Here is a 25846-nt window from a genome sequence, read left to right as displayed (position 1 = left end):
TTATCAGTGGATACTTGACCGACATAAGGGCCAATAGAGAGATCAGCTCAATAGCTACTTGTGCCATTTAGTTCTATTTACTGCACCCCCCCCCGATTTGTTTGAACTGATCACAAAAGCGTTTTTTGGGCCTTTAAAACATCATCTCGCTCTCTCTCGCGACACTGCCTGCAGGGTGTCTCTAATAATGAAAGTGTTGTCTCCACTGAGTTGTAGAAAGAACCGGTTGAAGCTAGTTTTATTGCATGATGGCTAGATTGGCTACTGACACAAATGACACTAAGTAAAATTAGCATACAGTAGTTGTACTATAATAGGATTTGAGTGGCCTACTTTACCATAGATATATATAAAGGCTAGATGACTCACCCGCGCTGCTGCCCAATGGAGTACGACGTTGCCACATGGCGGCCATCTTGGGACGGTCATTGAATAACATTATGTCTATGGTGCATGTACTTAGAAATAATCATAGCGTGCTCAATTTTCATCCGATTTTCAAACGGTTTGGTGTGTTGTAAACACAAAAGATGTAGTTATGATACTGCATACTTAATATTATAAAAATAAAAAAAACATGATTATAATTATAAGTATGCAGTATCATAACTACATCTTTGGTGTTTACAACACACTAAACCGTTTGAAAATCGGATGAAAATTGAGCACGCTATGGTTATTTCAAAGTATATGCACCATAGACATAATGTTATGAATGACTGTTGCAAGATGGCCGCGGTTGAGCTACGCTTGCGACGCCCCCTTGAGCCATCTAGCCTTTATATATATCTATGTACTTTACCCCCCATCAGGGTTCCTCTTTTGCATGTTCTATTGTCCCATTGATTGTCTTGATTTTGACTGGAATCGTTTCGGCTGATTGTCCTTCAGTCAAAATAGACCTTGATGTAACCAGGCTTGACTTAAAACAATGTAGTGGACAGCAAAAGTCTATTTTTATCTAGTGGAGACATTTTTAGATTTTAGATACAAAATTGAGACAGTACGATGACGTTATGCATTGCTGGAACCGCCATAACGACAGCTTAAATTTATATAGCGCCTTTCATGAACCCAATGACGCTTACATTTAAAAAAAAACGAACCAAAGCAAAACAAGCAACTAGGCCTATTTGCCATACGATGGGAGAATAGACCTTACATTATTTACACCTTTAAAAAGTACACAGTGCAACAAACAGCACCTAAAATGGATATAATCTGTGTTCCATGTAAACACTCAACCTAAAAGACAAACATTTTTAAAAAGCATCGGGTATGATGTGATGTTTAGATCTGTCCAGCCAATGGGTGATTGTGGGCAATTTAACTATGAGTGGCCTATATAGTATACACATTAGTACATATATTTACCTACATGCACATTATGTAGTTATACACACGCATACAGCGAGTGATCTAACCCCATAAGCATGAGAATAAATTGTAAACGCTATAAATGAAATACTGATGTGATGTGACAAATACAATTCCATTATTAACAATTGTTGCAGAAAATAAGTGTAAAGAGGAGAAAGCGGCTAATAAGGAGGAACTCTTAATATAGAAAGTGGGTGGCTCTTAAAAGAGCCTTTGTGGGGTTTGGTCAGTCTAATGAAGTAGATTTATTTCTTGGCGGCTTTCTCGGTCTTCTTGGGGAGCAGAACAGCCTGGATGTTGGGCAGCACACCGCCCTGAGCGATGGTCACTCCACCCAGCAGTCTGTTGAGCTCCTCGTCGTTGCGGACGGCCAGCTGGAGATGACGGGGGATGATACGAGACTTCTTGTTGTCACGAGCAGCGTTTCCAGCCAGCTCCAGGATCTCAGCGGTCAGATACTCGAGAACAGCCGCCAGATAGACCGGGGCGCCGGCACCGACACGCTGGGCATAGTTGCCTTTACGCAGCAGCCTGTGGACACGACCCACTGGGAACTGGAGCCCGGCACGAGATGAGCGGGTCTTAGCCTTCGCCCTGGACTTTCCTCCGGTTTTGCCTCGTCCACTCATAATTAAGCTGCAATTCTAGCGTCAAACTACGAAGAAATATGCTTGAGGACAGTGACACGAAGCTTTTTATATCCTCAACTTAGTACTGTCTGTGAGCGCCCCACCAATCATACATATGAATGAGAGCGCGGGGTGAGTGTGTATGAGTTCCCCTCCAATCACTACTAGTGGCGTGAACGGTTCCTCCCAGAGAAGGAGGTTCCTGATCAGAGACCAATCAGAGGATGACGGCATCTCAGAGCCGCTGAAATAAAGAGCTGCAGTTTGCGCTTTTTCGAGTACAACTCTTATCTACGTTTTGCAGAAAGGGACCATGGCAAGAACTAAGCAGACCGCTCGTAAGTCCACCGGTGGCAAAGCCCCCAGGAAGCAGCTCGCCACCAAGGCAGCGCGTAAGAGCGCGCCGGCTACCGGTGGAGTGAAGAAGCCTCACCGTTACCGTCCCGGTACAGTGGCTCTGAGAGAGATCCGTCGTTACCAGAAATCTACCGAGCTGCTGATCCGTAAGCTGCCCTTCCAGCGCCTGGTGAGGGAGATCGCCCAGGACTTCAAGACCGACCTGCGCTTTCAGAGCTCCGCAGTCATGGCTCTCCAAGAGTCAGCCGAGGCTTATCTGGTCGGTTTGTTTGAGGACACCAACCTGTGCGCCATCCACGCAAAGCGGGTGACCATCATGCCTAAAGACATTCAGCTGGCCCGTCGTATCCGTGGAGAACGTGCTTAAACTCATCCGTCACTGTCACAACCCCAAAACGGCTCTTTTAAGAGCCACCCACTTATTTCTTTAAAAGATTTCCACTTATAGTCATATCAGCCATACCTTTATGGCTGTAAATATAGCAGTGAAAATATTAACTTTAGTAATTCATAATATTTTACAGGTTTTTTTTTTTTTTAACCACTAAAGGCTAATTTCCACAATGCCCTATTTCTAGCCCTAGGTAAACCCAATGATTGCTATAGGAATAGAGCCCTCTCTACCATTATCACAGGGACACGGAGCCATACTCCAGTTTGGAATAAATTAACCCAGGGGCTGCCTGCGTGAAAATAAGGAATTCTAAACACTGTCTATTTAATTTTGAAGTCAGAGACCCCACACATGGTGAAATGTTAAATTTCTTTGTGGTAGCCTACAACTAGTGGACTGACTAGATTACACATGTTTTGATACTATACATTACGCATCGATAGAAAGTGTGTTACAACTGGATTGAAAGTGGAGCATTGAATAGAAACATGAATTCCAACTAAAATAGATTTACCCTGAACGTTTTTATACTTCATCCCTAGTCTATATTTTAGCGGGACAAATGGATGATGCGGGTGGGAAAACATGTAGAAACGTTATACTCCCCTGTACTTTACTTATCATGTCTCTGATGCACATTGTAAGTCATAATAGATTAGTCAACATGAGAACATAGTTTTGACATTTGCTTAGTATTCGGATAAACTCTCACTTGAAAATGTGGGTGGTCCTTAAAAGGACCTTTGAGTTTTCTTAACGGACGATGCAGTTTACTTGGCGCTGGTGTACTTGGTGACAGCCTTGGTGCCCTCAGACACGGCGTGCTTGGCCAGCTCACCGGGGAGCAGCAGGCGGACGGCGGTCTGAATCTCTCTGGACGTGATGGTGCGGCGCTTGTTGTAGTTAGCCAGTTTTGAGGCTTCACCGGCGATGCGCTCAAAGATGTCGTTGACAAAAGAGTTCATGATGCCCATGGCCTTGGAAGAGATACCGGTGTCAGGGTGGACCTGCTTCATGACCTTATAGATGTAGATGGCATAGCTCTCCTTCCTGGACTTTCTGCGTTTCTTACCGCCCTTGGTGGCGGTCTTGGTGACGGCTTTCTTGGAGCCCTTCTTGGGCGCTGGCTTAGCGGGTTCATATGGAATCGGATCACTGCCAATACTCCTAACTTCAAATAAAGGTTTCAGAACCTTGAAAACCTTTTTTGCAAGACTGAAAACTCGTTTCGAACCTCTGAAAAAAGTGTTGAATCTCTGAAAAAAGTGTTGAATCTCTGAAAAAAGTGTTGATAGGCCGAAAAAAAATGTCAAAACTCTGAACAAATATTTTACAGTGTTTCGCCAACACATTTTCAGAGTTTCAAATTTGTCACAAACACACTTTCAGAATATGCATTTTGGCACTGTTCTCCCTGGGTATTATTTTGTTTTACATGTGTGAAACCTTGTAAACTCCTGACTTAAAATAAAGGGTTCAAAAGGCTTGAAAATAATTTCAAGACTGAGAACTGGTTTTGAATCTTTGAAAAAAGTGTTGAATCTCTGAAAAAAGTGTTGAATCTCTGAAAAAAGTGTTGATAGGCCGAAAACAAAATTCAAAACTCTGAACAAATATTTTACAACGTTTCGCCAACACATTTTCAGAGTTTCAAATTTGTCACAAACACACTTTCAGAATATGCATTTTGGCACTGTTCTCCCTGGGTATTATTTTGTTTTACATGTGTGAAACCTTGTAAACTCCTGACTTAAAATAAAGGGTTCAAAAGGCTTGAAAATAATTTCAAGACTGAGAACTGGTTTTGAATCTTTGAAAAAAGTGTTGATAGGCTGAAAGTGTTTCTCAAATCCTTGCAAACACATTTTACAGTGTTTCGTCAACACCTTTTCAGAGTTTCAAATTGGTCACAAACACACTTTCAGAATATGCATTTTGGCACTGTTCTCCTTGGGTATTATTTTGTTTTCCATGTTAGAAACCTTTTAAATGGGAATCGTTTTTGAAACTAGCAACTTTATTGTTGAAAGACTGAAAAAAAATTCAATGGTTAAACTTTATTTTGAAACTGTGATTTAGCGTCACACACACAGCAGCACATTCTCCTCAAATCTCTGAACACACGCACGCGCGCGCGCGCGCGCACACACACACACAGCAGCAGCGGCGGCAGAGGCATGTCATAAGTGTTGAAACTTTGCAGGCAGCATTCTGCTACTCGAAACCTCGCAGGGAGGCGGGGGGGGAGCGGAGGCGGGACCAGAGGCGGGACCGGCAGACTGCTCAGCCAATGACAGCTACAAGATAGCCTACACGTCATCACGTTAGGACACGTGATAAAGAAGAATGCGCGGTCTTTTGTTGTGAGAGAACAGCTGATTAGCAGCACCAGCAGGCACGGAACAGGGAGAGAGAAAGGCAGCCGCACAAAATAATTCTAATTCATTTCAACATGCCCGGGTTACAGGTGAGCAATTGTCTTAATACTTGTTTCGTGTTGTATGCGTTAAAATTCATGCTTTTTGATTAAAACTAGAGCAGAAGAGAACACATCATTGTTGCATTTCCTGTTATGTTTCGAAACACAACCGAACTAAGCATGAAATAGATCGAATACCAATGTCTATTTTGTATAAATCAACCACCAACAAAGCTATTATCTATGTACTCGATACCTAACTGAGCATGTGTTTGAAATTGAACTCTTTTAAGTATTAGTTTAACTGCGACGGTGAAGCAGTTCAAACTACGGTGACAGAATTCATTAAGTCACCAGTTCTGGTGTAACAGCACCAGTGCAAAGCTTGACAAAAACATTAGCTGCCGACTGCCGTTTTCAAAGATTTTGTATTTGTCACGGTTTGTAATCACATCTGATCTTGTTATGAAATCATCACGGCATAGCAGTAGCCAGTGGTGGAAGAAGTACTCAGAACAGATATTTTACTTAAGTAAAAGTAGCAATACCATAACATAGAAATATAGAAAGTCTTCAAAATGTTACTTGAATAAAAGTACAAAAGTATTTGCATCAAAATATACTTAGTACAAAATAATTAAAATATAAATATTTAGCAGATCTACAAGCTCACAACACATCGTGATTTGATGTTTTGTGAGCTTGTAGATCTGCCATTTTATAATAGCCTATATATGAAATAGGTCTAAAGTGGTTAATGTATATTTTTTATAATATCATAATTTATATCTGCAAAGTAACTAAAGTCTTCAAATAATTGTAGTGGAGTAAAAGTACAATATTTGTAAATTGTAAATACTCTAAAGTAGAAAGTAACCCAAAGAAATGTACTTAAGTACATGTACTTAGTTACTTTCCACCACTGGCAGTGACGGCCATTTTCTGATTCCATTGTTCCAGACCACATACATTTTTCCCAGTAGAGATTTCCAAAAATATTTATCAATAATTTTAAGCCTAGAATCAAGCCAGTCAATCATGACTATAAAACATTTGATTCTGTGGGGAAAAAATGAATCGTATGATGTACTACATTTAATATACCTTTGTATGTTGTTGTGGCATGTTTCAATTTTTTTCAGCCCTTTGGTGAACTCTTATTCTATATGGGACAAAACTGACCCTAATTCTGAGTAATTGGTGTCATTGTGTTGTGTACTTTGTTATTGATGAATTGGTAACAAAACATTTTTCTTGCAGGACGATATAGACGATATTACTGAGACATCTCAGGATGTCATGAGATATCTGTCAGCAAGACGACAAGGAGGAATGGGACGAGGACGACCCCAACAACTTCCGACGCCAGGAAGGGCCCCCAGCAGTGGGCACAGTGTTGTGCCAAGATTAGCCTCAACAAATTGGCCACCTCCAAGTCTGCAGTCCCCCAGCCCCAGCAGTAGGCACACCACTCTGCCCACTACATCAGCTGTGTCAAGTCCGTTACCAGCATTCCAGCAACAAGCATTCAACCAAGACATGCAGAGGTAGTGGCCGCCACCCATTAATGCAATTAATTATAGCTCTAACATTTGTCTACTCTTTATGTGAATCATTACTCTGCTGACTTGGAACTGCATTGTATACAGTCAGTTGCTTTATGTGTCTTTTGGGCAGAACATTACAACTGTTATCTTTACTGCTTATGTATAGCAGTAGTGGCTCAGAGCCTAACATCGCCAGGAGAAGGGAGAATTCCCCTTTAGGCTAGTGCAGGGGTCTTCAACGTTTTTCATGCCAAGGACCCCTTAGCCGAGAGAGATGAAGCAAAGACCCTCACTATATATTGTATAGATGAGATGGGACGCAGGGACCCCCACTACATATTGTATAGATCAGAGAGATGAAGCAGGGACCCCCACTACATATTGTATAAAATTGTGTTGCAGATTAAACCTTTTCATAGACTATCAGTGTTTATTTCAGACATTTAACCACTGAAACCCTTAATACTAGTAAACTTGACCGTTGCGCTGTACTTGATCAGCTCTTTTTTCCCCTCTACACCAAAACCTCTTTGCCGAAATAGCCGATCCACAAGCTCACAACGCCTCGCACTGCAGGTGTTGTGTGCTTGTAGATGGGCTAGTGGATAAGGTGTTGGTTTTCCACGTGGGAGATCAGGGTTCGATTCTTGGGCGTTACATATGCTTTCTAGCTTCAGTGTCTGCTACAGACTTAAACAACATCCTAATTGCGTTACTGTAATTCTTAAATATATTTTGTTCACTTGTTATTAATATTCTTTTTTTCACTGATATGCATGGTTTTATGAATGCAGTGTAGAACTAAAGCTTATTGTGATTTTAATATTGCACACTGTTTCTCCCTTTGTACCTTTTGTAGCTCATTTGCGTATCTGCGACGCAATGTGGTTCGCTCCAAGAAACGACCTGCTGCTCTGTCAAAACTCTCTCCAGCGATTTGCAAGAAATACGTCAGGCTTCAGTTCTTTCTCGTTCCTGGTCCTACCGACCGCACACCAAACGCGAGCGAAGAAATCAAACTCCTCGAGGCAGGCTTGGGGAAAAGAACTGTGGCAGAGGATGCTGGCCATGATGAGGTAACCTTAATATATGATGTGCAGTAGACAGAGGTTTTCAAACATTTCCAATTTGTTTTGGTTAATCAGTTTGAGTATAATGGTTAACCCTTGACCTGTTGCTCTTTCTATAATATCTTTTTTAAAACTACTGCTTTTTTTTAGTAAAACTTTATTTTACAGTTTTTATGTTACATACATACACAAAGTTATAGCATATCATACAAAAAGATCACAGAAACACACATAGGTATAACATACAAAGACCACATAAAACACACATACAACCCCCCCCCCCAAAAAAAAAACAAAGCAGTGGGACAAAGATTACAAATCAAAACACAATTTTAGACAGATACCTCTCCTCATTTCTATATAACAGGGACTTCCACATCCAGTTTGCCACATCATAAACAGTATTAAGTCGGACACGGATAAAGTAGAAACATTTAATCAACAGTTTAATTAAAGGAACATTCTTCAACAATATCTACAAAGGGATTCCAAGCTAAGTTGTTGCAGGCTCTACACACACACTATATCCGAGTTTCTCAAGAGGTAGATTATTGAGTTGTCTTTATAGTTACTATCTGTGTGGATGACCCTAAACACTGTTTTTCATGTGAAACCTTTTTTAGATTGTCAGCCTACTAGAAGCGCATTACTCCAAGTTGAAGAAGCTGGAAGGAGCCTGGCTTTATCACAAAGCGACAGGTAATCCTACTGGAGCTTTTAATGCATCGAATGAATTCATTCACTCTTAAAACCAATAGAAAGGGAAACATGCACTTATTACTTCAGTCTGTCCATAAGATATCGTCAGTGTTTCTTCTGTAATTCAATGATGCTTTAAGTGGCAATTCTAATGTTATTTTTTCAATAATAATATAATGGTTGGCTCAATTTCTAATTTATAGTATTTTTTTGTCTGTTGCATAATGTTTCATAAATGTCATGCCAGTGTTATTTGGAATTTCACATTTCTCAAATACTAAAGTAGTTAGTGATACTATTCTTTTTTCTTTCTCCCCTCTGCCCCCCCCCCCCCCCCCCTTTTGTAAATGATGGAGCTTGTACAAAAATGTCACCCACTGTTTTACACCTATAAACCTGTGACAACATTCTGATTCTGTATTTAGGTGGTCAAGGGCAGAGAAAACTAAATCAGGTGACTGGAGACGATGAGGGCTACACAGGAAGTTTCTTGAAGAGTGTCACAAGTAACGGCAGATACATCCTGTACATCGTCCCAATACAAGAGGAGCTGGATGTAACGCCACTTCCCCATGATGCTCAGGAGTTTTCCAAAATGCCAAAGGCCTGCTGCAAAAGGTGTGGCGTTGTTATGCCATTGCAGTTCCTGACACTACACATCAAATCATGTGCTGTTGAAGAGGTAAGTAACACTCAAATTATTCACTGTAACAGAAAACCGTTTAGTTGATTACATGTATGTAGGCTTCTTTACTTCATTGCAGTGTAGGGGCAGAGTCGTCTCTTTGTCAGTGTGTCCGGGGCTAATCAGCAAAAAGCTGGGTGCCAAATGTCTTGTGCCTGTAGGCCAAGGAAATGCATTTTAGAGTGGACTGAAACTTGGCCCAAATATGTAGATAACTGATGACATAATTCGATCATGGTACTGACGTCATAGACAGGTGGCAGGCCAAATGAAGTCTAGAATCCACATGGAAGCACCCTGTTCTATGACCCTGTCTTGGTTTCTTAATTACATACCCAAGCCTATACCTAAAATACATTCTTGCTCTATTCACAGATCAGTGATGTGCCACAAAGTATAGATGATGAAGACCTTGCTATAATTGAGGACGAGAATGAAGACTTTGCTATATATGAGGAGACGAAGACAGTGCTACACTTGAGGTATTATACATTTCCTTTTTTACTTGATACCCGCAATGTCTTGTCAGGTTGAAATACTTTAAAATAATAAATAAATACAAACTTCTCTCATTTCAGGAAATGTCCAATCTGTGGTGAACCATTTCCCAAAGAGGACATAGCCTGGCATGCCAGCTCTTGTGGAGATGGGTACTAATTAGGCCCGTAACGATACAGTAACTGCATCGATGCATCGTTTTGAATTTTCAACGATCTACTATATCGATATGCAAACAGCTAAATATCGTATCGTTTGACTTTGAATCGTATCGAATCGTTTTGCAATGCAAATAATCGTATCGAATCGTTCTGCAATGCAAATAATCAATTATATCAATACTAAGTACTTTTAAGAAGAAGAAAAGAGAAAGAGGGGTTTATATCCAGTATCCAGGTATTTATTTTTCACACAGAATTTTTGGGTAAATAAATAGTTACTATATCGATTTTAAATCATTGAATCGAATCGTATCGTTCTAAATTAACCTGTCCTGTATCGTTCATGTATCGACTAAATCGCTGAATCGAAACGTATCGTATCGTTCTAAATTAACCTGTATCGTTCATGTATCGTATCGACAACCAAGTATCGTGATACGTATCGAATCGTTGTTAAAACGTATCGTTACACCCCTAGTACTAATACATTTGACTTAAGCATGCCTTTACATTTCACTAATGTGATGTTCTTTACAGAAATAATTACAGCAGAGGTTCTCATGGTAAACGTGTATGTACATCTTTAGAATTTCAGCAGGCAGCAGTCCCTTTGGTTCAAGTGGGAGAGTATCTATGTTCCCCAAGTTCTATACAGTGCCACGAAGGACCAGTCCCACTGCTGCAGTTGGAACATCAGCTGCCCCAGGTCCCAGTCACACATCAGCTGCGGGTCCCAGTCACACATCGGTTGGTCCTGCTGTTCCAGGTACCAGTCACACCTAACAAACACACCCTTATATTACACTTTGCAGGTTTCAGTTATTGAAAGGTATTGCCATTTTACACAATCTGTATCTTCAGCTAATTGCATTTAATTAGAACCCTCAAATACCCAACCTCCTTTAAATTTGCAATCCAATAGTTATGTCAGTTGATTCCCTCTGCTAAGAGGTAATTACAACCATGTCTGAACTACAGTAAAAATGGCGGTGCATCTAGTGTCCATCCAATATGGTGGCATTATCAACCAGTTTATAACTTTGAAAATGTTGAGATGCATTAGTTGTATTAACAAACTCTACAGATTGGTTAACACGTTTTAGTCAGTACATTAAGATTGTAGCTTTAAATGTTAAATATCACTGACTGTACATTGTTTATTTTGGTGTATTTCGTAGACTGGCAGGAAATTGAAGTTGCTTCAAGGGCCGCAGCACTGTTCAGGACACGCATGTTCAGGGAGCAACAGGGGGAGCCAGCTCTTCGCGTCACACTGGATCTACGTTCCGATGTCACACACAGAGAATCCTCTGTCATCGCATTCTACAAGCGAAAGAGACCGAAATGGGCTGCAGAACTTTTCTGTGTGCTGGAAGGTAGCAATATTTATTTTCAAATATAATATATGGTCAAATTTGTAAAGGGGTCTTTCAGTCACAAATGACACATTGCGATCCCATGAAAATTGGGAAAGAATTTATAGGGTTACTGCTTCTGCAGACATTGTGTTGGTAATATGACAATGTAGCCATCATATGCCGTTTGCTCAGTTTGGCAAAACCACATAAGAAATTGGTATTGATTTAATCCTCTATTAGACATAAATGTATATGGGCCGTGATACAGTAATTGAACCAGCTATTTCAAGTATGCCAAGTACACAGTTGGTACATTCTCAGTTCAGTTATTTATGCCACTAATCATTTGCTAGTTATATTAAATTGAGGTACTGTATCACGCTAAAGATTCCAGTAGCAATTTGTTCTTTTCAATGTACAGCACATGCATTTCAACTGATGGCAGCATAAAATAGTCAGTGCTTCCTTCAGGTGCAAATAAAACACAGCTTCAAATAAATATTGGTGCTTTGTTGTCCAAATCAAATTCTATGCCACTAAACCTTAACATGTGGGCCAACCAATGTCTGAGAAACCATATAAATTGCATTACTCATAATTGACTGTTTCAAGGTCCTAGACAGCAGATCACAACCATGTTTGTTTTAACTATATTTGTCGTTTAGGTGATCTGGCGATCGGTAAAGGTGTGAAGCAGTTTTTCATCAGCTTTGCCATGCATATTTTGCAGAGTGCATTACACATGAATTTTGGTATGTTAGTGTGCTTTTCCTTTCAAGTCTGCCAAATGTTTTCATGCTGTGCTTTTATTGAACAGTGTTGGTGCTATATACAGCTCTGTCTTAGAACGTAAGGAAGCACCTTCACAATTGTATGCTTGACATTCTATCAGTGTCTGGTCATAAGAAGTGATTCTGAGTGAGCAATTTCATGAAAGCCATTCTGGTAAAAATCTTATGGTACATCTTATGGTTTCATTGTCCCCACGCAGGCACTGCTGATATAACGAGGCTGTTTGAGGGACAGCAGGATCACCTCATCCCCTGTACATCTCAACCACTCATTGATTCCGACCTTTTCCTGATGGCTGGCAGAATACTTGGCCATTCATTCCTTCACGGTGGACCTGGTTTGGCAGGGATCAGTCCAGCCATCGTCCATGTTCTGCTCGGGGGCCCATTGGAGACCGCAACATTGGGGCTGGAGGATTGCCCTGATTTTGATCAGAGGAACACAATACAGTTGGTAAGAAGCAGTGGTGTACAGTCTCTAAGTACATTTACTTGAGTACTGTACTTCAGTACTTTTTCTTTTTGCCAAGCTGATGACTGCTACATTTTAGATAGAAATATTGTAGGAAGGGACTCTTGAGACTAATGTACAAAAATATATTATGAATTAACAACTTGAGCCCTGTTTCAAATACAGTGACAATAGCTGATCTACAAGCTCACAATGCTTCACAGAGTGATCTGCTATTTTCACAGTTTTTGAACATTGGGGGGGGGGGGGGGGGGATTAATTTGTACTTTTGAATACTATAGTATTTACTTACCACTGGTAAAAAGTGAAGTGTCTTTGTGCAGGTCTTTGTGTCCGTGGTAAAGAGGACTAATATGGAGGCTTTAAAGGAGACTGGGGTCTCCAGGGAATGTGGTTTAGAGTGGGGCAAGGTATGGAGGTGTGTCCCGGTTAGAGGACAGGGAAGAAACCTGACTTTCCCAGTTGAGGGGGTTCATTAAAGCTGTGGTCTGAAACACATAATGCACATCTTACTAAATATGTAAACAATAAAATGGCAACAAATATAATATATAATGAGGTACAACAAACATGTGCTGGTAACTTTAGTAACAAATAATTCTTATATTATACAAACAAGGCGTATACATTTTATACATAACAAACAGTGCAATGTCTAGGAATCCACAACAGCAAACGCATACCTTTTGTGCATTCACGCACAGCAAAATAATAAAGGGTACTGTCGCACACGGTAAACTGAACAGAGAGAGTGACAAATATATATATATGTTACAGGGTGAATGGAGAACCAGGTAGATTGAAGAAGGCGCGTTCGTTTTTACCACCCACCCAGCAATTCTGTAGAAGCAACACTAGAGGGAGCCACAAGCCAGGCTTGTGCACAAACATGTATATGGCTGCGACCACACACACACAGTCACACACACACACACACACACACACACACAAGCGCACACACACGCGCACGCGCTCATGCTTTTTTTGGTTTATTGAAAGCAGGACTGTTAAGATACTTTTATTGTGTTCTGGCTTTTGTTTTACTTTCTCCCTGACACACACACACACACACACACACACACAGTGATCCATGAAAAGAACTATTCTGTCCCTATCGGTTTACAGCTCAAACGGCGCTGAGTCGACTAGTAGAGCATCGGCCGGTCAGCGCGGGCACTCGCGCCTGGAGGCGCGAGGGCGCGCTTCCTCGGCCTCAAGCTCCACTAAGTCGGCGCGCCTACGTCGTGGACAAGCGTGTGCGTGTGCACGCGTGTTCAGCGTTCCCCTAGCGTAGCTTCCTGGTTGCTATGTGGGGGGGAACAACAAAAGACAGGTCCGCGTCGGCACATCAAAGCCCCGCCTCTCCGCGTTCTCCTTCTCCTCCTCCTCGGAGGAGAAGGAGGACGGTTTATTTCGCGAGGAGGAGCTCCTCCTCGCGAGCCTCACGTAATAAACCCCCGCCTCGCAGCGTCCTCCTTCTCCTCCTCGCGAGCCTCGCTAAAAGCCCCGCCTCGCCCCGAAGCCCTGTGCCTAAAAACGAGCGCTCTGTCTTCAATCTACCTGGTTCTCCATTCACCCTGTGACATATATATTAGCTTAATTCAATGAGACCTGTGATCAGAGTGAACTAGTATGAAAGATCGGGTAAGGTCGGTGTGACCCTGAGGTATTAAACACAATTATGAGGTAGGTTCAGTGTGGCCTTTCTAACAGAGGCCTTTTCTTCTCTGCTACAGCTGGAGGGCAACGAGGAGCTGTCGGAGGACCAGAAATCGGATGTCGGACACCTTACTGACCAGTTTCAACTGCCACCACTGACTGATGAAAACCGAAAGTATATTCATCAGACACTTCTGCAACAAGTGGTAAGAATGTAGAAAGAAACATGAATAATGTTGATAAACAATATTAACTATAGCATGACGACTGTAAATAGACGACTGTAAATAATATCTACATGAATACTAAACATAAACGGTTTAAATGAACTAAAGTAACATTGTCATCACACTGAAATAATATCAACTGAAGCAGTAACAAATCTGGTTACAGCACACTGAAATCACACTAAATGGCATTATCTGTGTGTTCACAGTAATAGAAGACACGCTAGCTAACCAGTTAACTCAATACCTACTGTAGTGAGGCTAATAATGCTGTGAGCAGGATAATGGTTGCAACAGTTTAACTCCTTGAATGAGTTTTTCATGAGTATAAAGAATACACTTATTACAGGTCAAATACAACAATTTGATGAACAGAATACAATGTATTGTGTTACATACCATTACATTAAAGCAGAAATATTACAACTTACTTAGCCAGTAACTGGTCCATTTTGCACCATGGTGCAGCCTTGGTGGTAGTATAAATAACAGTAATTATCAACTTGCAATACTCCCAATTGCAGTATTTAGAAGATGAATGCATTTGAAATTGGCACAGAAGTATCATGAAGGTTAACATGTCCCCCCTTGCAATTCACATTTCTGATGATGGTAGTTAAACAGTCATTTTAATCTCATGGGAGGTATCATGGAGATTGAAGTGAGTTCTTTGTCAATGGTGAACCAGTTTATTAAACCATTATGAGTCCTATGACCTATGTAATCTATTTTTATTTGTTTGTTCCAAAGGAGCTCAGAAGCTGTGATGTTACAGAACCAGCCATCTTTTAACGTTTGCCCAAATTCTCTGTTTTCTTAACATTTTTGCAAATGTGTGTATTGTGTTGCAATGCAGGTTCTGGGTAGAACAACTCAAGTCCGACAGCTGAGGAAGGGATTAAAGGAAACTGGAGTGTGGCCAATACTGACGGGGCGGAAGGATGTGGCTGAAACTGTCTTCCCAAAAATGGTCGGGTTGAGCCCCCAGGTACGATACCATACAATATACTTTATTGTGTGGATAAATATGTCTGGGACTCATGTTGCACACACATAGCTACCTACCTACATGATGTAGTACTGAGCAGCCTCCAGCCTAAATACTTTCACTCTGAAGTTGTACTGACTTCATTCATTTGTTCCTCCTGAGATGTATTGATCTGTGTCTCATTTAATGTCAAATTTCTGTGACAACTAGGTCATGATTGAGCTCATCACCTGGCCATCAGCAACCGAGGATGAAGAGGACGAGGACTATCCACTTGAAACAAGATCAAGGATTGGAACCTACCTTAGGCAGTTCATTGAAACAGGTATATCATGTCCATATAGAAGATAATGTTTAAGAGGGTTACTGGTAATGGAAATGCAAATTAGTTCTCTACATTCTATCATGTGACTGGCCACTTATTATCCTTTACATTAGCACACATCTTAAAGCTACAACATAGGATTTACTTGATCTAATCTGTATGGTAGAATATGTTAATACAATATAACTGTCAACATATTAAATCAAGTATGCTATTGAATGTTAATACAATATAACTAGTACATGTGCATTGTGCAGTGGTTGGAAGTAGTCTCCCTACTCTTCCATTGAGACATTTAGAGTACCCTGGAGTCGGTAGGACACCTGGTTGACAATATCAAAGTTATTTGAAGCAGACGGTACCCCAGATTGGACATTAGATGCTCTGCTATAATTATTGTACTTCCGATATCATTGCAATTACCTCTCAATCTGTAGATAAATGCTCTAGTTCTAAAGTTGTGATGAAATTATTAACAAGTGTACCTGGGCTGAAACTTATTGAACAGCAACCAAGCCCATCATTTTCCAAATCACCTTGATCAGTTACCATTATATTACACGCATGGTTTCAAAGATTTCAGTTTGTGATGGTTACTCTTTCCTGCAGTAAAACTGAACTGTTGTTTCATTAATATTAAGGTATGAATAATTAAACGCATATTAATAAGCTTTCTCTTGTTTTTGTCTAGCTCCAGCAGACTGTCTTGTTGACCTTCTGAAGTTTTGGACTGCATGGGAGGTCCTGTCTGGGGAGCTCATAGTGGAGGTCAGGAGTGGGCAGTTCCCAACATCCCAGACATGCTTCCAGACCCTCCGTCTCCCAGGCCATTTCAAGACTTATGAAGATTTTGAAAAGGCTCTTCAAGCATCCATCAGCACAGTCAACACTGGTTTTGGAATGCACTAATGCCGTCTCCTGGTTGCTCTGAATGTCATCGTTTCCTCTGATTTAAGCAATGCTTTTATTTTTTCTTTAAACACTGCCTGGTGTATTTTGTAGTCCAGTTCCCCCTGTCTCAAGCCTTACAGGTGGAAGGTTACAAACCTAATATGCTGGTAGTCTCATCTCAATGTCTTAATTACAACACATCACTGCTGCCTAAGGACTCCCTCCCAAAGCACATGTGTTTTTGCCTGGCTTTAACAGGACAGTCAGTAGCCTGGGATCCAGCCTGATTCACTATGTTCGGCAGATGTATTTTAAGCGAAGTGAGAGAAAAAGAGAACCCGCCGAACGTAGTGAATCAGGCTGGATCACAGGCTACTGATGTTAATACACTTTAGGGTAAAGATGTTATGGATCTGGAATGGTGCATAGCAGTGGTGGACATTTTCCATCGTTCCAGACCCCATTCACTCATAAAGATTTAAAAATATTTATATCAATTAATTTAAGCCTATAATCAAGCCATCCAGGATCCTGGTGAATCATGACCATAAAAGGTTTGATTCTGTTAAGAAGGGGAAAAAATGAATATATATATATATAAATTGCTTTCCTCTTATTCACAGAATCAAATGTTTTATGGTCATGAATCACCAGGATCCTGGATGACTTGATTCTAGGCTTAAAATAATTGATATAAATATTTTCTGAAAACATAGTGTGGTCTGCATCGATGGAACCAGAAAATGGCCTGTTATGCCCTTAGCACTTTATAGATGCACTAGTTGTTGAAAATTGGCTTTTTTGAAGGCCCTGACTGACTTGTTGTTTGTATTTTAAAATAAAAAAATACACTGTTCAGGAAATGTGTTCTGCTCAGCATGTTTTTAGTCACAGTATTTTGTTAGTCATAGATGGACTTCAAATAGCCAAAGTATGGCTGAAGTGGTTAATGTAAGTTTTGTAAAATAGGAAATACTCCAGTAAAATAACTAATTATACTTGTACGGTACAGAGTAAACATACTCAAGTTACTTTCCACCACTGAAAGTAAGCATGTCCAACTATCAACAGTGATATGAACATATAGATAAAAGTATCAATATGTACACTGTTTACTTCTAATGACAACCAACAGCTACAGTGTTCATAGGTGTGTAATGTACAGTCTCAGCTGCAACAATGTATTATGACAAATGTAACAGTATCCCTTTAACAGTCTGGTCGACCAATTGGTAGAGCACAGTTTAAGTCACTATTTCTCATTGAAAACGATGCTGAACTTAACTCAACCCTTTCTATTTTGGTTGAGGTATGTTATGGCCCACTAGATGTCACTGTTTCCCAGTCACATGGATTCTCAGGTAGCCACCTTTTAGAAAGTAACTCCTGAAATGTGGGCTCTTTTTGGTTGAAATTTCATAGGTAAGATTATTTATTTTGTCATATCATCTCAAAGGTGTTACTGAACATGATTATGTAACTTGATACAATTTAAAACAAATCTAATCATGGTCTAAGACATTTCTGAAAACATACTCTACCAAACGGATTGTTTGTCACTTTATGGTAATAGTAATGTACTATAAGTAATTACAATGTAGTATTTGCTATGGATAAATAGGGCTTCTGGTGATTCAGTGTTGTTAATATAATACATATAATGTTATTTAATTATATGCTGAAATTATTGTATTAGTACGATTTTATTCCTATCTAAAAACACATGGTGAATTGTCATTTAGTGGTAAAGGCAGTGGTGCTGAAATAATAAATGGACCATTTTGATGATCTGAGTGATGAAGAAGATGACCAAACAGATGATACTGATCAACTCTCACAAGCAGAAGAGACTGGGGAACATATGGGAGACATTGATCTTTCTGTCTTTCTGGTACAAGACCCCAGTCCCAGGCAAGTCGAGGCAATGGTACTTTCCCCTGTTAGGATACATCCTTGACCTGTGCATCTCAAATTCCTAGCTGGTCTACAAGTGGGATTGTGTTCTACTGAACGGGAAACCAATGTCTCTCAAAAGGTTATTGCTGGCAATTGTCCACAGTTTGAAGCAAGTCAACAAGCCAGCATTCATAGTTGGTTAGCCATCATCTTCCTCTCCAGCACAGGTGCATGCCTTTTCAGAAGAAACGCTAAACAAGACCACCACAACCAGATGTGCACTATGACAACTGTGGACATTGGCCACTTCGCTGTGACAAGCAGGGACAACACATACTCTGTCCAAAGGGGGTGTCCAGATGAAGGTGCCAGAAATGCATGGTTTTCCTGTGTTTTAATCCAAAATAGAAATGCTTCGTAGCGTACTGTACCACCAGATAAGACAGTGGATCTAATAACTCAAAACATTTGTGCTGTTGCACCACACTCAAATAAGGCACCCAGACATTCTGATGAAGGATGCATAAGCAGAAAGTAGTGATGAACTAGCTAGATGCATGGAGAACCAAGATGACTGAAGACAACACTGGAGGTTTCATCTGAGGGCAACCTAAGGAAATGGAATGAAAAAGTAGCCATACAGTATACTGGCACCATCACATATTTAATATTGTATTACTTATAGTATTATGGTATGGAATAAACCTTTCTTTAGGTAGTGTGTGTAATTTTTGTCCAAATTACATTGCTCACCGACCGTTTATCAACTTTCTTCCTCATCAGAATATTCGACTTGTAGTTGCTTTGTTTTCTCATTGTTACACACAGATCTACCTTGCTATTTGCAAAACATTGTGCAAGCTAGATTGGCTGATGTGAAACTACAGATCTTGGTTTTGCCTTCTTCAACACTATCTTCATGATGAAGTCTGGTGCAGGTTGTCTTTTCGGTGGGATTGTGAATGGCGGATGAGGAGCACAGTCAACCACAAAGTGATCCTCCAAAGGTCAGCACAATATGATTTGGTCAGTCCTTTGTGCCAGAAGCCATTAGGCTCTACAACCAAGTATGACCCCCATTATATTCTATTCTGTTCTTTGGGATTACTGACTTCTGCTTGACTCTGGCGCACATGGACTACTATAGAACCAACCATGCCCTCATTGGCGTTCATGACCAACCTGGTGTTGAGAGAGAACATGCAAAGAGCATGTTTTTTGAATGTAAGGTCATGTTTCCATATTGCCTTTCAATATGGATTCCATACCCCCCCCCCCTTAAAGTACACAAGTGATATTATCAACAAACCTTTCATTGGTGCATGTGCACTTGCCACCTGACTACAAACACAGTTTGAGCAAGATGAGACCTTGTCTTGAAAAGCCAGACAGCATTATGTTGCCCTTGCACCCTCTAGAAAGATCTCTCTGCTCTTTCTGAATGTATTGGGTGCGCAACTTGAATGGGAGACTTAGTAGTAGGTAAAAAGGCATTTCTGTTTTGCTCGTTTTAGTAATTTTAGATAAACTACATTACGTTATTCACATTCTGAAAGTTTGGTGATGTATTACAGTACTGCCACTTGAACTTTCCCTCCCCAAAAATGACCATCATTAACTTATGGCTTATTCTTATCAATCTTCTGTCACCTAACTCCCATTCAGAATAACCTAATTTGTCTTTTTCAGGGGAGGGATCTAAAGAAATCTCATTTGAAATAAAACTGTACTAGATATCTCCATACCAACCACTGGTTATTGTTTAATAGCATCCTAGTCATATTTGACAGGAATGTATGTTTTTCTTCTAAATGAGAGAAACCATATAGGAATGAAAGCTGTGCTTATACCTCCAAACATCCATGTATTCTAATAAAATTACCTGATTCTTGTTATTGTTATTAAAGCATTGAATGACTTAAAACCACCATTAGAAAAAAATGAATACCCAAAGTTACCCCAATCGGTCCTGTTGGGACTTTAATTGGCCAATAAATGGTTATGTCTTTTGTAGTAGAGGTATGGTCACATATACCCCCCTAAAATATAGTTGCTCAATGCTGATCAGCAGGTGGTTTCATTAACGTATATATATATAGACAATATTTTGGACCAATACAAAAAAAGAAGATATACCATTTTTCCCACTTCAGCCAAAAAAGGGGCTTTGGCTTTGCCAGTTAACTTAACATAAGAAGGTAACTGTCCTGTAGGTATACAGGTAGCAGCACCAGTACCAGTAGTCCATGTGTACAAAGCAAAAATTCCTCTCTAGCCACCCAAGAAAACAGACAATGATAACAGATTCTGAAATTTATATTCATAATGAACGGTAAAGACAATACTGTACATTCAATGTTGCATTTGAGCTTTTATTTATTTACAAAGTCTTATTGTTACAGTCTTTCGTACTACTTCATCCATTGGTTCTCAAAGTGGGGTCCGGGGACACGTCCTAAGGTGCGATTTGTGAAACAGTGTGAAAGGAGCCCCCCAACACCATCAGTGCTCATTCCTAAACAATTAACACAATATGTGAAATTATGATGTTCTAGTAATATAGTTCCTGCTGTTCTACATAGGCTACTGCCAACCAGGTGAAGAAATCACAGATTGAGGCTTTAACCTTTGCTTTTAAATGAAACATCCGAGACTATAGTTGTATGGAAGATGCTTTTGAACATATTGCTAGTTTGAACACTTCAAATGCTCTAATCTTAAAATAATCACAAAAAAATACCTACAAGCTCTCAATGTGTCTAAAATTTAAGGTGCGCAACATGCTTCCATTGAAGACATGCTGGTTTCTAGTATGGAATCGAAATTAATGAAATGAGAACTTTAATCCATGTCATATTGTAGTGTTTCTGTGACAAAAGCTAGCACCTGGTTATAAAGGTTATAGCAATTTGAGTCATCATCTGCTAGAGGGTCAATTGCAGACTGAAGTGCTGACAGATCTTCGTCAGAGATGGGCACCGGAAATTCTGGGACCTGAACTCCAACAGAGGTCTCGGGGGTCATCAGGCCATCCTCCCAGTCCATTTCTGGATTTTGCAGGTCCTAAACATGAGATTTAATGTAACAAACACAAGCATTTTAAGCTTGGACCCCTAAATAGAATTTCAGAAAGAACAGTAATGTGCTTGCTTCATGGTATCTGACACATACACAAGACAAAACACAGCAATAGGGGTAAATAAAGTTGTCCTATTTCTTTAATGTCTGCTGTGCATGCTAACGTGATGACATAAAGCCTTGGCAATGTGGCTGTTATTGGCTGAGCAGTCTGCCAATCCCCTGTGAGTGTCACTCATTGGCCGAACGCTGTTGGTCCCACCCAGCCCAGTAAATCACAAAATGTGATAGGAATGGACTAGATCAGCGGCTGCTGGACTATACTGACAAATTTGTCATAACATTGTTGCAGCTGAGACTGTACAATACACACTGTCACTGTAGTAACACTGTAGCTGTTGGTTGTCATTAGAAGTAAACAGTGTACATAGATACTTTTATCTATATGTTCATATCACTGTTGATAGGACATGCTTACTTTCAGTGGTGGAAAGTAACTTGAGTATGTTTACTCTGTACCGTACAAGTATAATTAGTTATTTTTACTGGAGTATTTCCTATTTTACAAAACATACATTAACCACTTCAGCCATACTTTGGCTATTTGAAGTCTAACTAACAAAATACTGTGACTAAAAACATGCTGAGCAGAACACATTTCCTGAACAGTGTATTTTTTTATTTTGAAATACAAACAACAAGTCAGTCAGGGCCTTCAAAAAAGCCAATTTTCAAAAATAGTGCATCTATAAAAGTGCTAAGGGCATAACAGGCCATTTTCTGGTTCCAGCGATCCAGACCACATTACGTTTTCAGAAAATATTTATATCAATTATTTTAAGCCTAGAATCAAGCCATCCAGGATCCTGGTGATTCATGACCATAAAACATTTGATTCTGTGAATAAGAGGGAAAAATGTATATATTCATTTTTTCCCCTTCTTAACAGAATCAAACCTTTTATGGTCATGATTCACCAGGATCCTGGATGGCTTGATTATAGGCTTAAATTAATTGATATAAATATTTTTGGAAATCTCTATGAGTGAATGGGGTCTGGAATAATGGAAAATGTCCACCACTGCTATGCACCATTCCAGATCCATAACATCTTTACCCTAAAGTGTATTAACAACAGTAGCCTGGGATCCAGCCTGATTCACTACGTTCGGCTGGTTCTCTTTTTCTCTCACTTCGCTTAAAAGAAATCTGCCGAACGTAGTGAATCAGGCTGGATCCCAGGCTACATTACCCAGGGTTTTCAGCAACAACAACAGTTTGTAAACAAGGCAACAGTAAAAGGGAAATAAACAGATCAGAGAACATTAAAAACATCTTTCCCCTAAAGTGCATCTGATTTTAAACAAGGGACCAGTACAATGTTCCTGTCTGTTGAAGTTCAAGTGTTAGCCTTACAATAGGGAAATAAAACAGATCAGAGAAAGAGAGAAACTGTCCTGTTAAAGCCAGGCAAAACACATGTGCTTTGGGAAGGAGTCCTTAGGCAGCAGTGATGTGTTGTAATTAAGACATTGAGATGAGACTACCAGCATATTGGGTTTGTAACCTTCCACCTCCAAGGCTTGAGACAGGGTGAACTGGACTACAAAATACACCAGGCAGTGTTTAAAGAAAAAATAAAAGCATTGCTTAAATCAGAGGGAACGATGACATTAAGAGCAACCAGGAGACGGCATTAGTGCATTCCAAAACCAGTGTTGACTGTGCTGATGGATGCTTGAAGAGCCTTTTCAAAATCTTCATAAGTCTTGAAATGGCCTGGGAGACGGAGGGTCGCGAAGCATGTACGGGATGTTGGGAACTGCCTACTCATGACCTCCACTATGAGCCCCCCAGGCCCAGGGAGGACCCCCCAGCCAGTCCAAAACTTCAGAAGGTCATCAAGAGAGTCTGCTGGAGCTAGACGAAAAAAAGGAAAGCTTACTAATATGCGTTTAATTATTATCATACCTTCATATTAATGAAACAACATTTCAGTTGTACTGCAGGAAAGAGTAACCATCACAAACTTAAATCTTTGAAACCATGTGTGTAATATAATGGTAACTGATCAAGGTGATTTGGAAAATGATGGGCTTGGTTGCTGTTCGATAAGTTTCAGCCCAGGTACAATTGTTAATAATTTCATCACAACTTTAGAACTAGAGCATTTATCTACAGATTGAGAGGTAATTGCAATGATATCTGAAGTACAGTAATTATGGCCGAGCATCTAATGTCCAATCCGGGGTACCGTCTGTTATATTGTATTAACATACTCTACCATACAGATTAGATAGTAAATCCTATATTGTAGCTTTAAGCTGGGCGCCAATGTAAAGGAGGGAAAGAAAAACGAAGTCGCCACTCGCCAGCCGCACGATATAATGTAGACCAGCGTTTCTCAAAGTGGGTGCCGTGACCCAAGTCCAGGGGTGCCGCATAATAATTTGATAATATTTGGAATTGATCAATATCACTTCAGTTTAACCACTTAGACCCTCTAAAGGTCTACTTAGTAAAAACGGACCTGAGTTGCACTTTGTGCGTTCTTTTTCAATCCAAATCTCTTCCCCCAAAATAGCAGATCTACTCGTAGAACTTGTAGATCTGCTCATTTTGGTGTATGTTCCCTCCAGAAAAGGGATGCTGGTGTTCAAGTGGTTAAACGTCAAGTATTAAGTTATTTATCCTAATGGAAACAGATATTCTCTCAAGATTGTCTTGTGACATATTGTATCTTAGAGGGAAATATTTACGTAGTGTAATATGACAAATGTAAGGAGCTACACAGTAACAATGTAATTCAGGGGTGCCGTGGATGAAAACGTTATTTACAGGGGTGCCCTGAGACAAAAACGTTTGAGAACCACTGATGGGGGACAGTAACCCTCTTAAAACGTATCTTCTATATGGACATGATATACCTGTTTCAATGAACTGCCTAAGGTAGGTTCCAATCCTTGATCTCGTTTCAAGTGGATAGTCCTCGTCCTCTTCATCCTCGGTTGCTGATGGCCAGGTGATGAGCTCAATCATGACCTAGTTGTCACAGAAATTTGACATTAAATTAAAAGACAGATCAATACATCTCAGGAGGAACAAATGAATGAAGTCAGTACAACTTCATAGTGAAAGTATTTAGGCTGGAGGCTGCTCAGTGCTACATCATGTTCTTCTACAGAAGTTTAGCTATAGTTTTGACCTCTAATGTCAATGCCATGTACAGTAGCTGAATAGTTTAGCTAAATAAATGTAAGACAACTCCATAATTCTGAAAAGCGTGGTGTTATACATTTTTTTAAACTACTGAGGTATATGATCAGGTTAAATGGGCCGTTAAGTGTTAGCTTTGTTAAAATGAGTGTTGAATAGCTCCGTCTCTCCAGCTCTTTAGTGAGTGGATAGAAAATAAATGTTCTTGTCTGAGGGATTATCAAAAAGGTGCACAACACACCGGTCCTTGTGAGGTGCCGGCCAACGGAATAAACACTAAATAATAATAGAGTATACACTCTTAGCTGCCGATGCATTTTATTGTGGACACGAGACAAAGACCAACGTTTCGGACAGAAAAGCTGCCTTCTTCAGGGTCCCATGTCTGAGGGATAACTATTTCATACAATCAGGAGAGAAATAAAAAGCTGACATATACTTGAACGCTGTTACATCTTCGATGTATAAACAATACATTGGCAGACTGTTCATTCGAATTTTGTTATTGACCACCTCATATTCTCCACACAGATTAGGAGCTCTTGCTCTACGGCAGACAATAGAGAGTAACAAACGACAGTTTTAAAAATTGATTTTGACATACCTCAATCAAAATCTTATTGCTGTTGGAGTCTACAGGGATTGTATGACAGCTTCATGTTATTCTTATCACTGGTTAATCTATACGTGTAATTCATGGTTGTGATTTGCTATGGCATGTGCTACTTGGTTTATGTGTAGTTGTTTTTTCCCCTTACTATGTAGGTAGCCATGTGTGTGCAGCACGAGTCCACTCCCAGACATGTTTACCCACAGAGACAATAAAGTATATTGTATAGTATCGTACCTGGGCTTTGCTCCGGACTTCGCCATCCTGCAAGAAAAATGTTATGTTACCAATTCATCAATAACAAAGTACACAACACAATGAGTTTTGTCCCTCTGCTCCCGCCTCCGCCCCCCCCCCCCCCCCCCCCCCCCCCCCCCCCGCCTCCCTGCGAGGTTTCGAGTAGCAGTCAGAATGCTGCAGAGTTTCAACACTTATGGCATGCCTCTGCCGCCGCTGCTGCTGTGTGTGTGCGCGCGCGCGTGTGTGTGTGTGTTCA

General features: G+C 40.3%; 5 protein-coding genes across 6 annotated transcripts in view; 3 read left to right on the top strand and 2 right to left on the bottom strand.

The window, feature by feature from the left end:
• Window positions 1-25846, top strand: part of LOC308100678 (polyunsaturated fatty acid 5-lipoxygenase-like) — a gene marked incomplete at its 3' end in the record, with an annotated part of 97893 nt that overhangs the window by 33618 nt on the left and 38429 nt on the right. The window lies entirely within an intron of this gene.
• Window positions 1626-2009, bottom strand: LOC308100945 (histone H2A-like; the record flags this gene model as incomplete). Its single annotated transcript, XM_080450150.1, has 1 exon — window positions 1626-2009. One exon carries the CDS (start codon window positions 2007-2009, stop codon window positions 1626-1628), a length of 384 nt encoding a protein of 127 aa, XP_080306276.1.
• Window positions 2323-2733, top strand: LOC308100940 (histone H3.2; the record flags this gene model as incomplete). The annotated part of the gene is made up of 1 exon (XM_080450143.1): window positions 2323-2733. The coding sequence occupies one exon, from the start codon at window positions 2323-2325 to the stop codon at window positions 2731-2733; it is 411 nt and encodes a 136-aa protein (XP_080306269.1).
• Window positions 3531-5080, bottom strand: LOC308100003 (histone H2B-like; the record flags this gene model as incomplete). The annotated part of the gene is made up of 2 exons (XM_080448903.1): window positions 3531-3931; window positions 5074-5080. 2 exons carry the CDS (start codon window positions 5078-5080, stop codon window positions 3531-3533), a joined length of 408 nt encoding a protein of 135 aa, XP_080305029.1.
• On the top strand, window positions 5124-17355 carry LOC308100922 (uncharacterized protein). 2 transcript variants are annotated; one of them, XM_080450120.1, is made up of 15 exons: window positions 5124-5227; window positions 6440-6726; window positions 7586-7802; window positions 8420-8495; window positions 8921-9177; window positions 9556-9662; window positions 9759-9830; window positions 10427-10605; window positions 11018-11215; window positions 11863-11949; window positions 12189-12442; window positions 14197-14325; window positions 15203-15334; window positions 15545-15659; window positions 16351-17355. In XM_080450120.1, the coding sequence occupies exons 1-15, from the start codon at window positions 5213-5215 to the stop codon at window positions 16566-16568; spliced, it is 2343 nt and encodes a 780-aa protein (XP_080306246.1). In that variant the 5' UTR covers window positions 5124-5212; the 3' UTR covers window positions 16569-17355. The 2 variants fall into 2 exon arrangements, with proteins under 2 accessions (XP_080306246.1, XP_080306247.1); XM_080450121.1 differs by lacking the exon at window positions 9759-9830.

This window comes from Gymnoscopelus braueri, assembly GCF_963280865.1.
Source record: "Gymnoscopelus braueri genome assembly, chromosome: 14".
In the NCBI taxonomy this organism is placed as follows: domain Eukaryota; kingdom Metazoa; phylum Chordata; class Actinopteri; order Myctophiformes; family Myctophidae; genus Gymnoscopelus; species Gymnoscopelus braueri.
Note: the sequence above shows the minus strand (reverse complement) of the source record. Positions and strands in the feature narration are given on the sequence as shown.

Coding starts and splice junctions, on each gene's coding strand:
- LOC308100922 (XM_080450120.1), top strand. Junction 14,326..15,202: donor AGACACTTCTGCAACAAGTG/GTAAGAATGTAG, acceptor GTTGCAATGCAG/GTTCTGGGTAGAACAACTCA. Junction 15,335..15,544: donor TGGTCGGGTTGAGCCCCCAG/GTACGATACCAT, acceptor TGTGACAACTAG/GTCATGATTGAGCTCATCAC.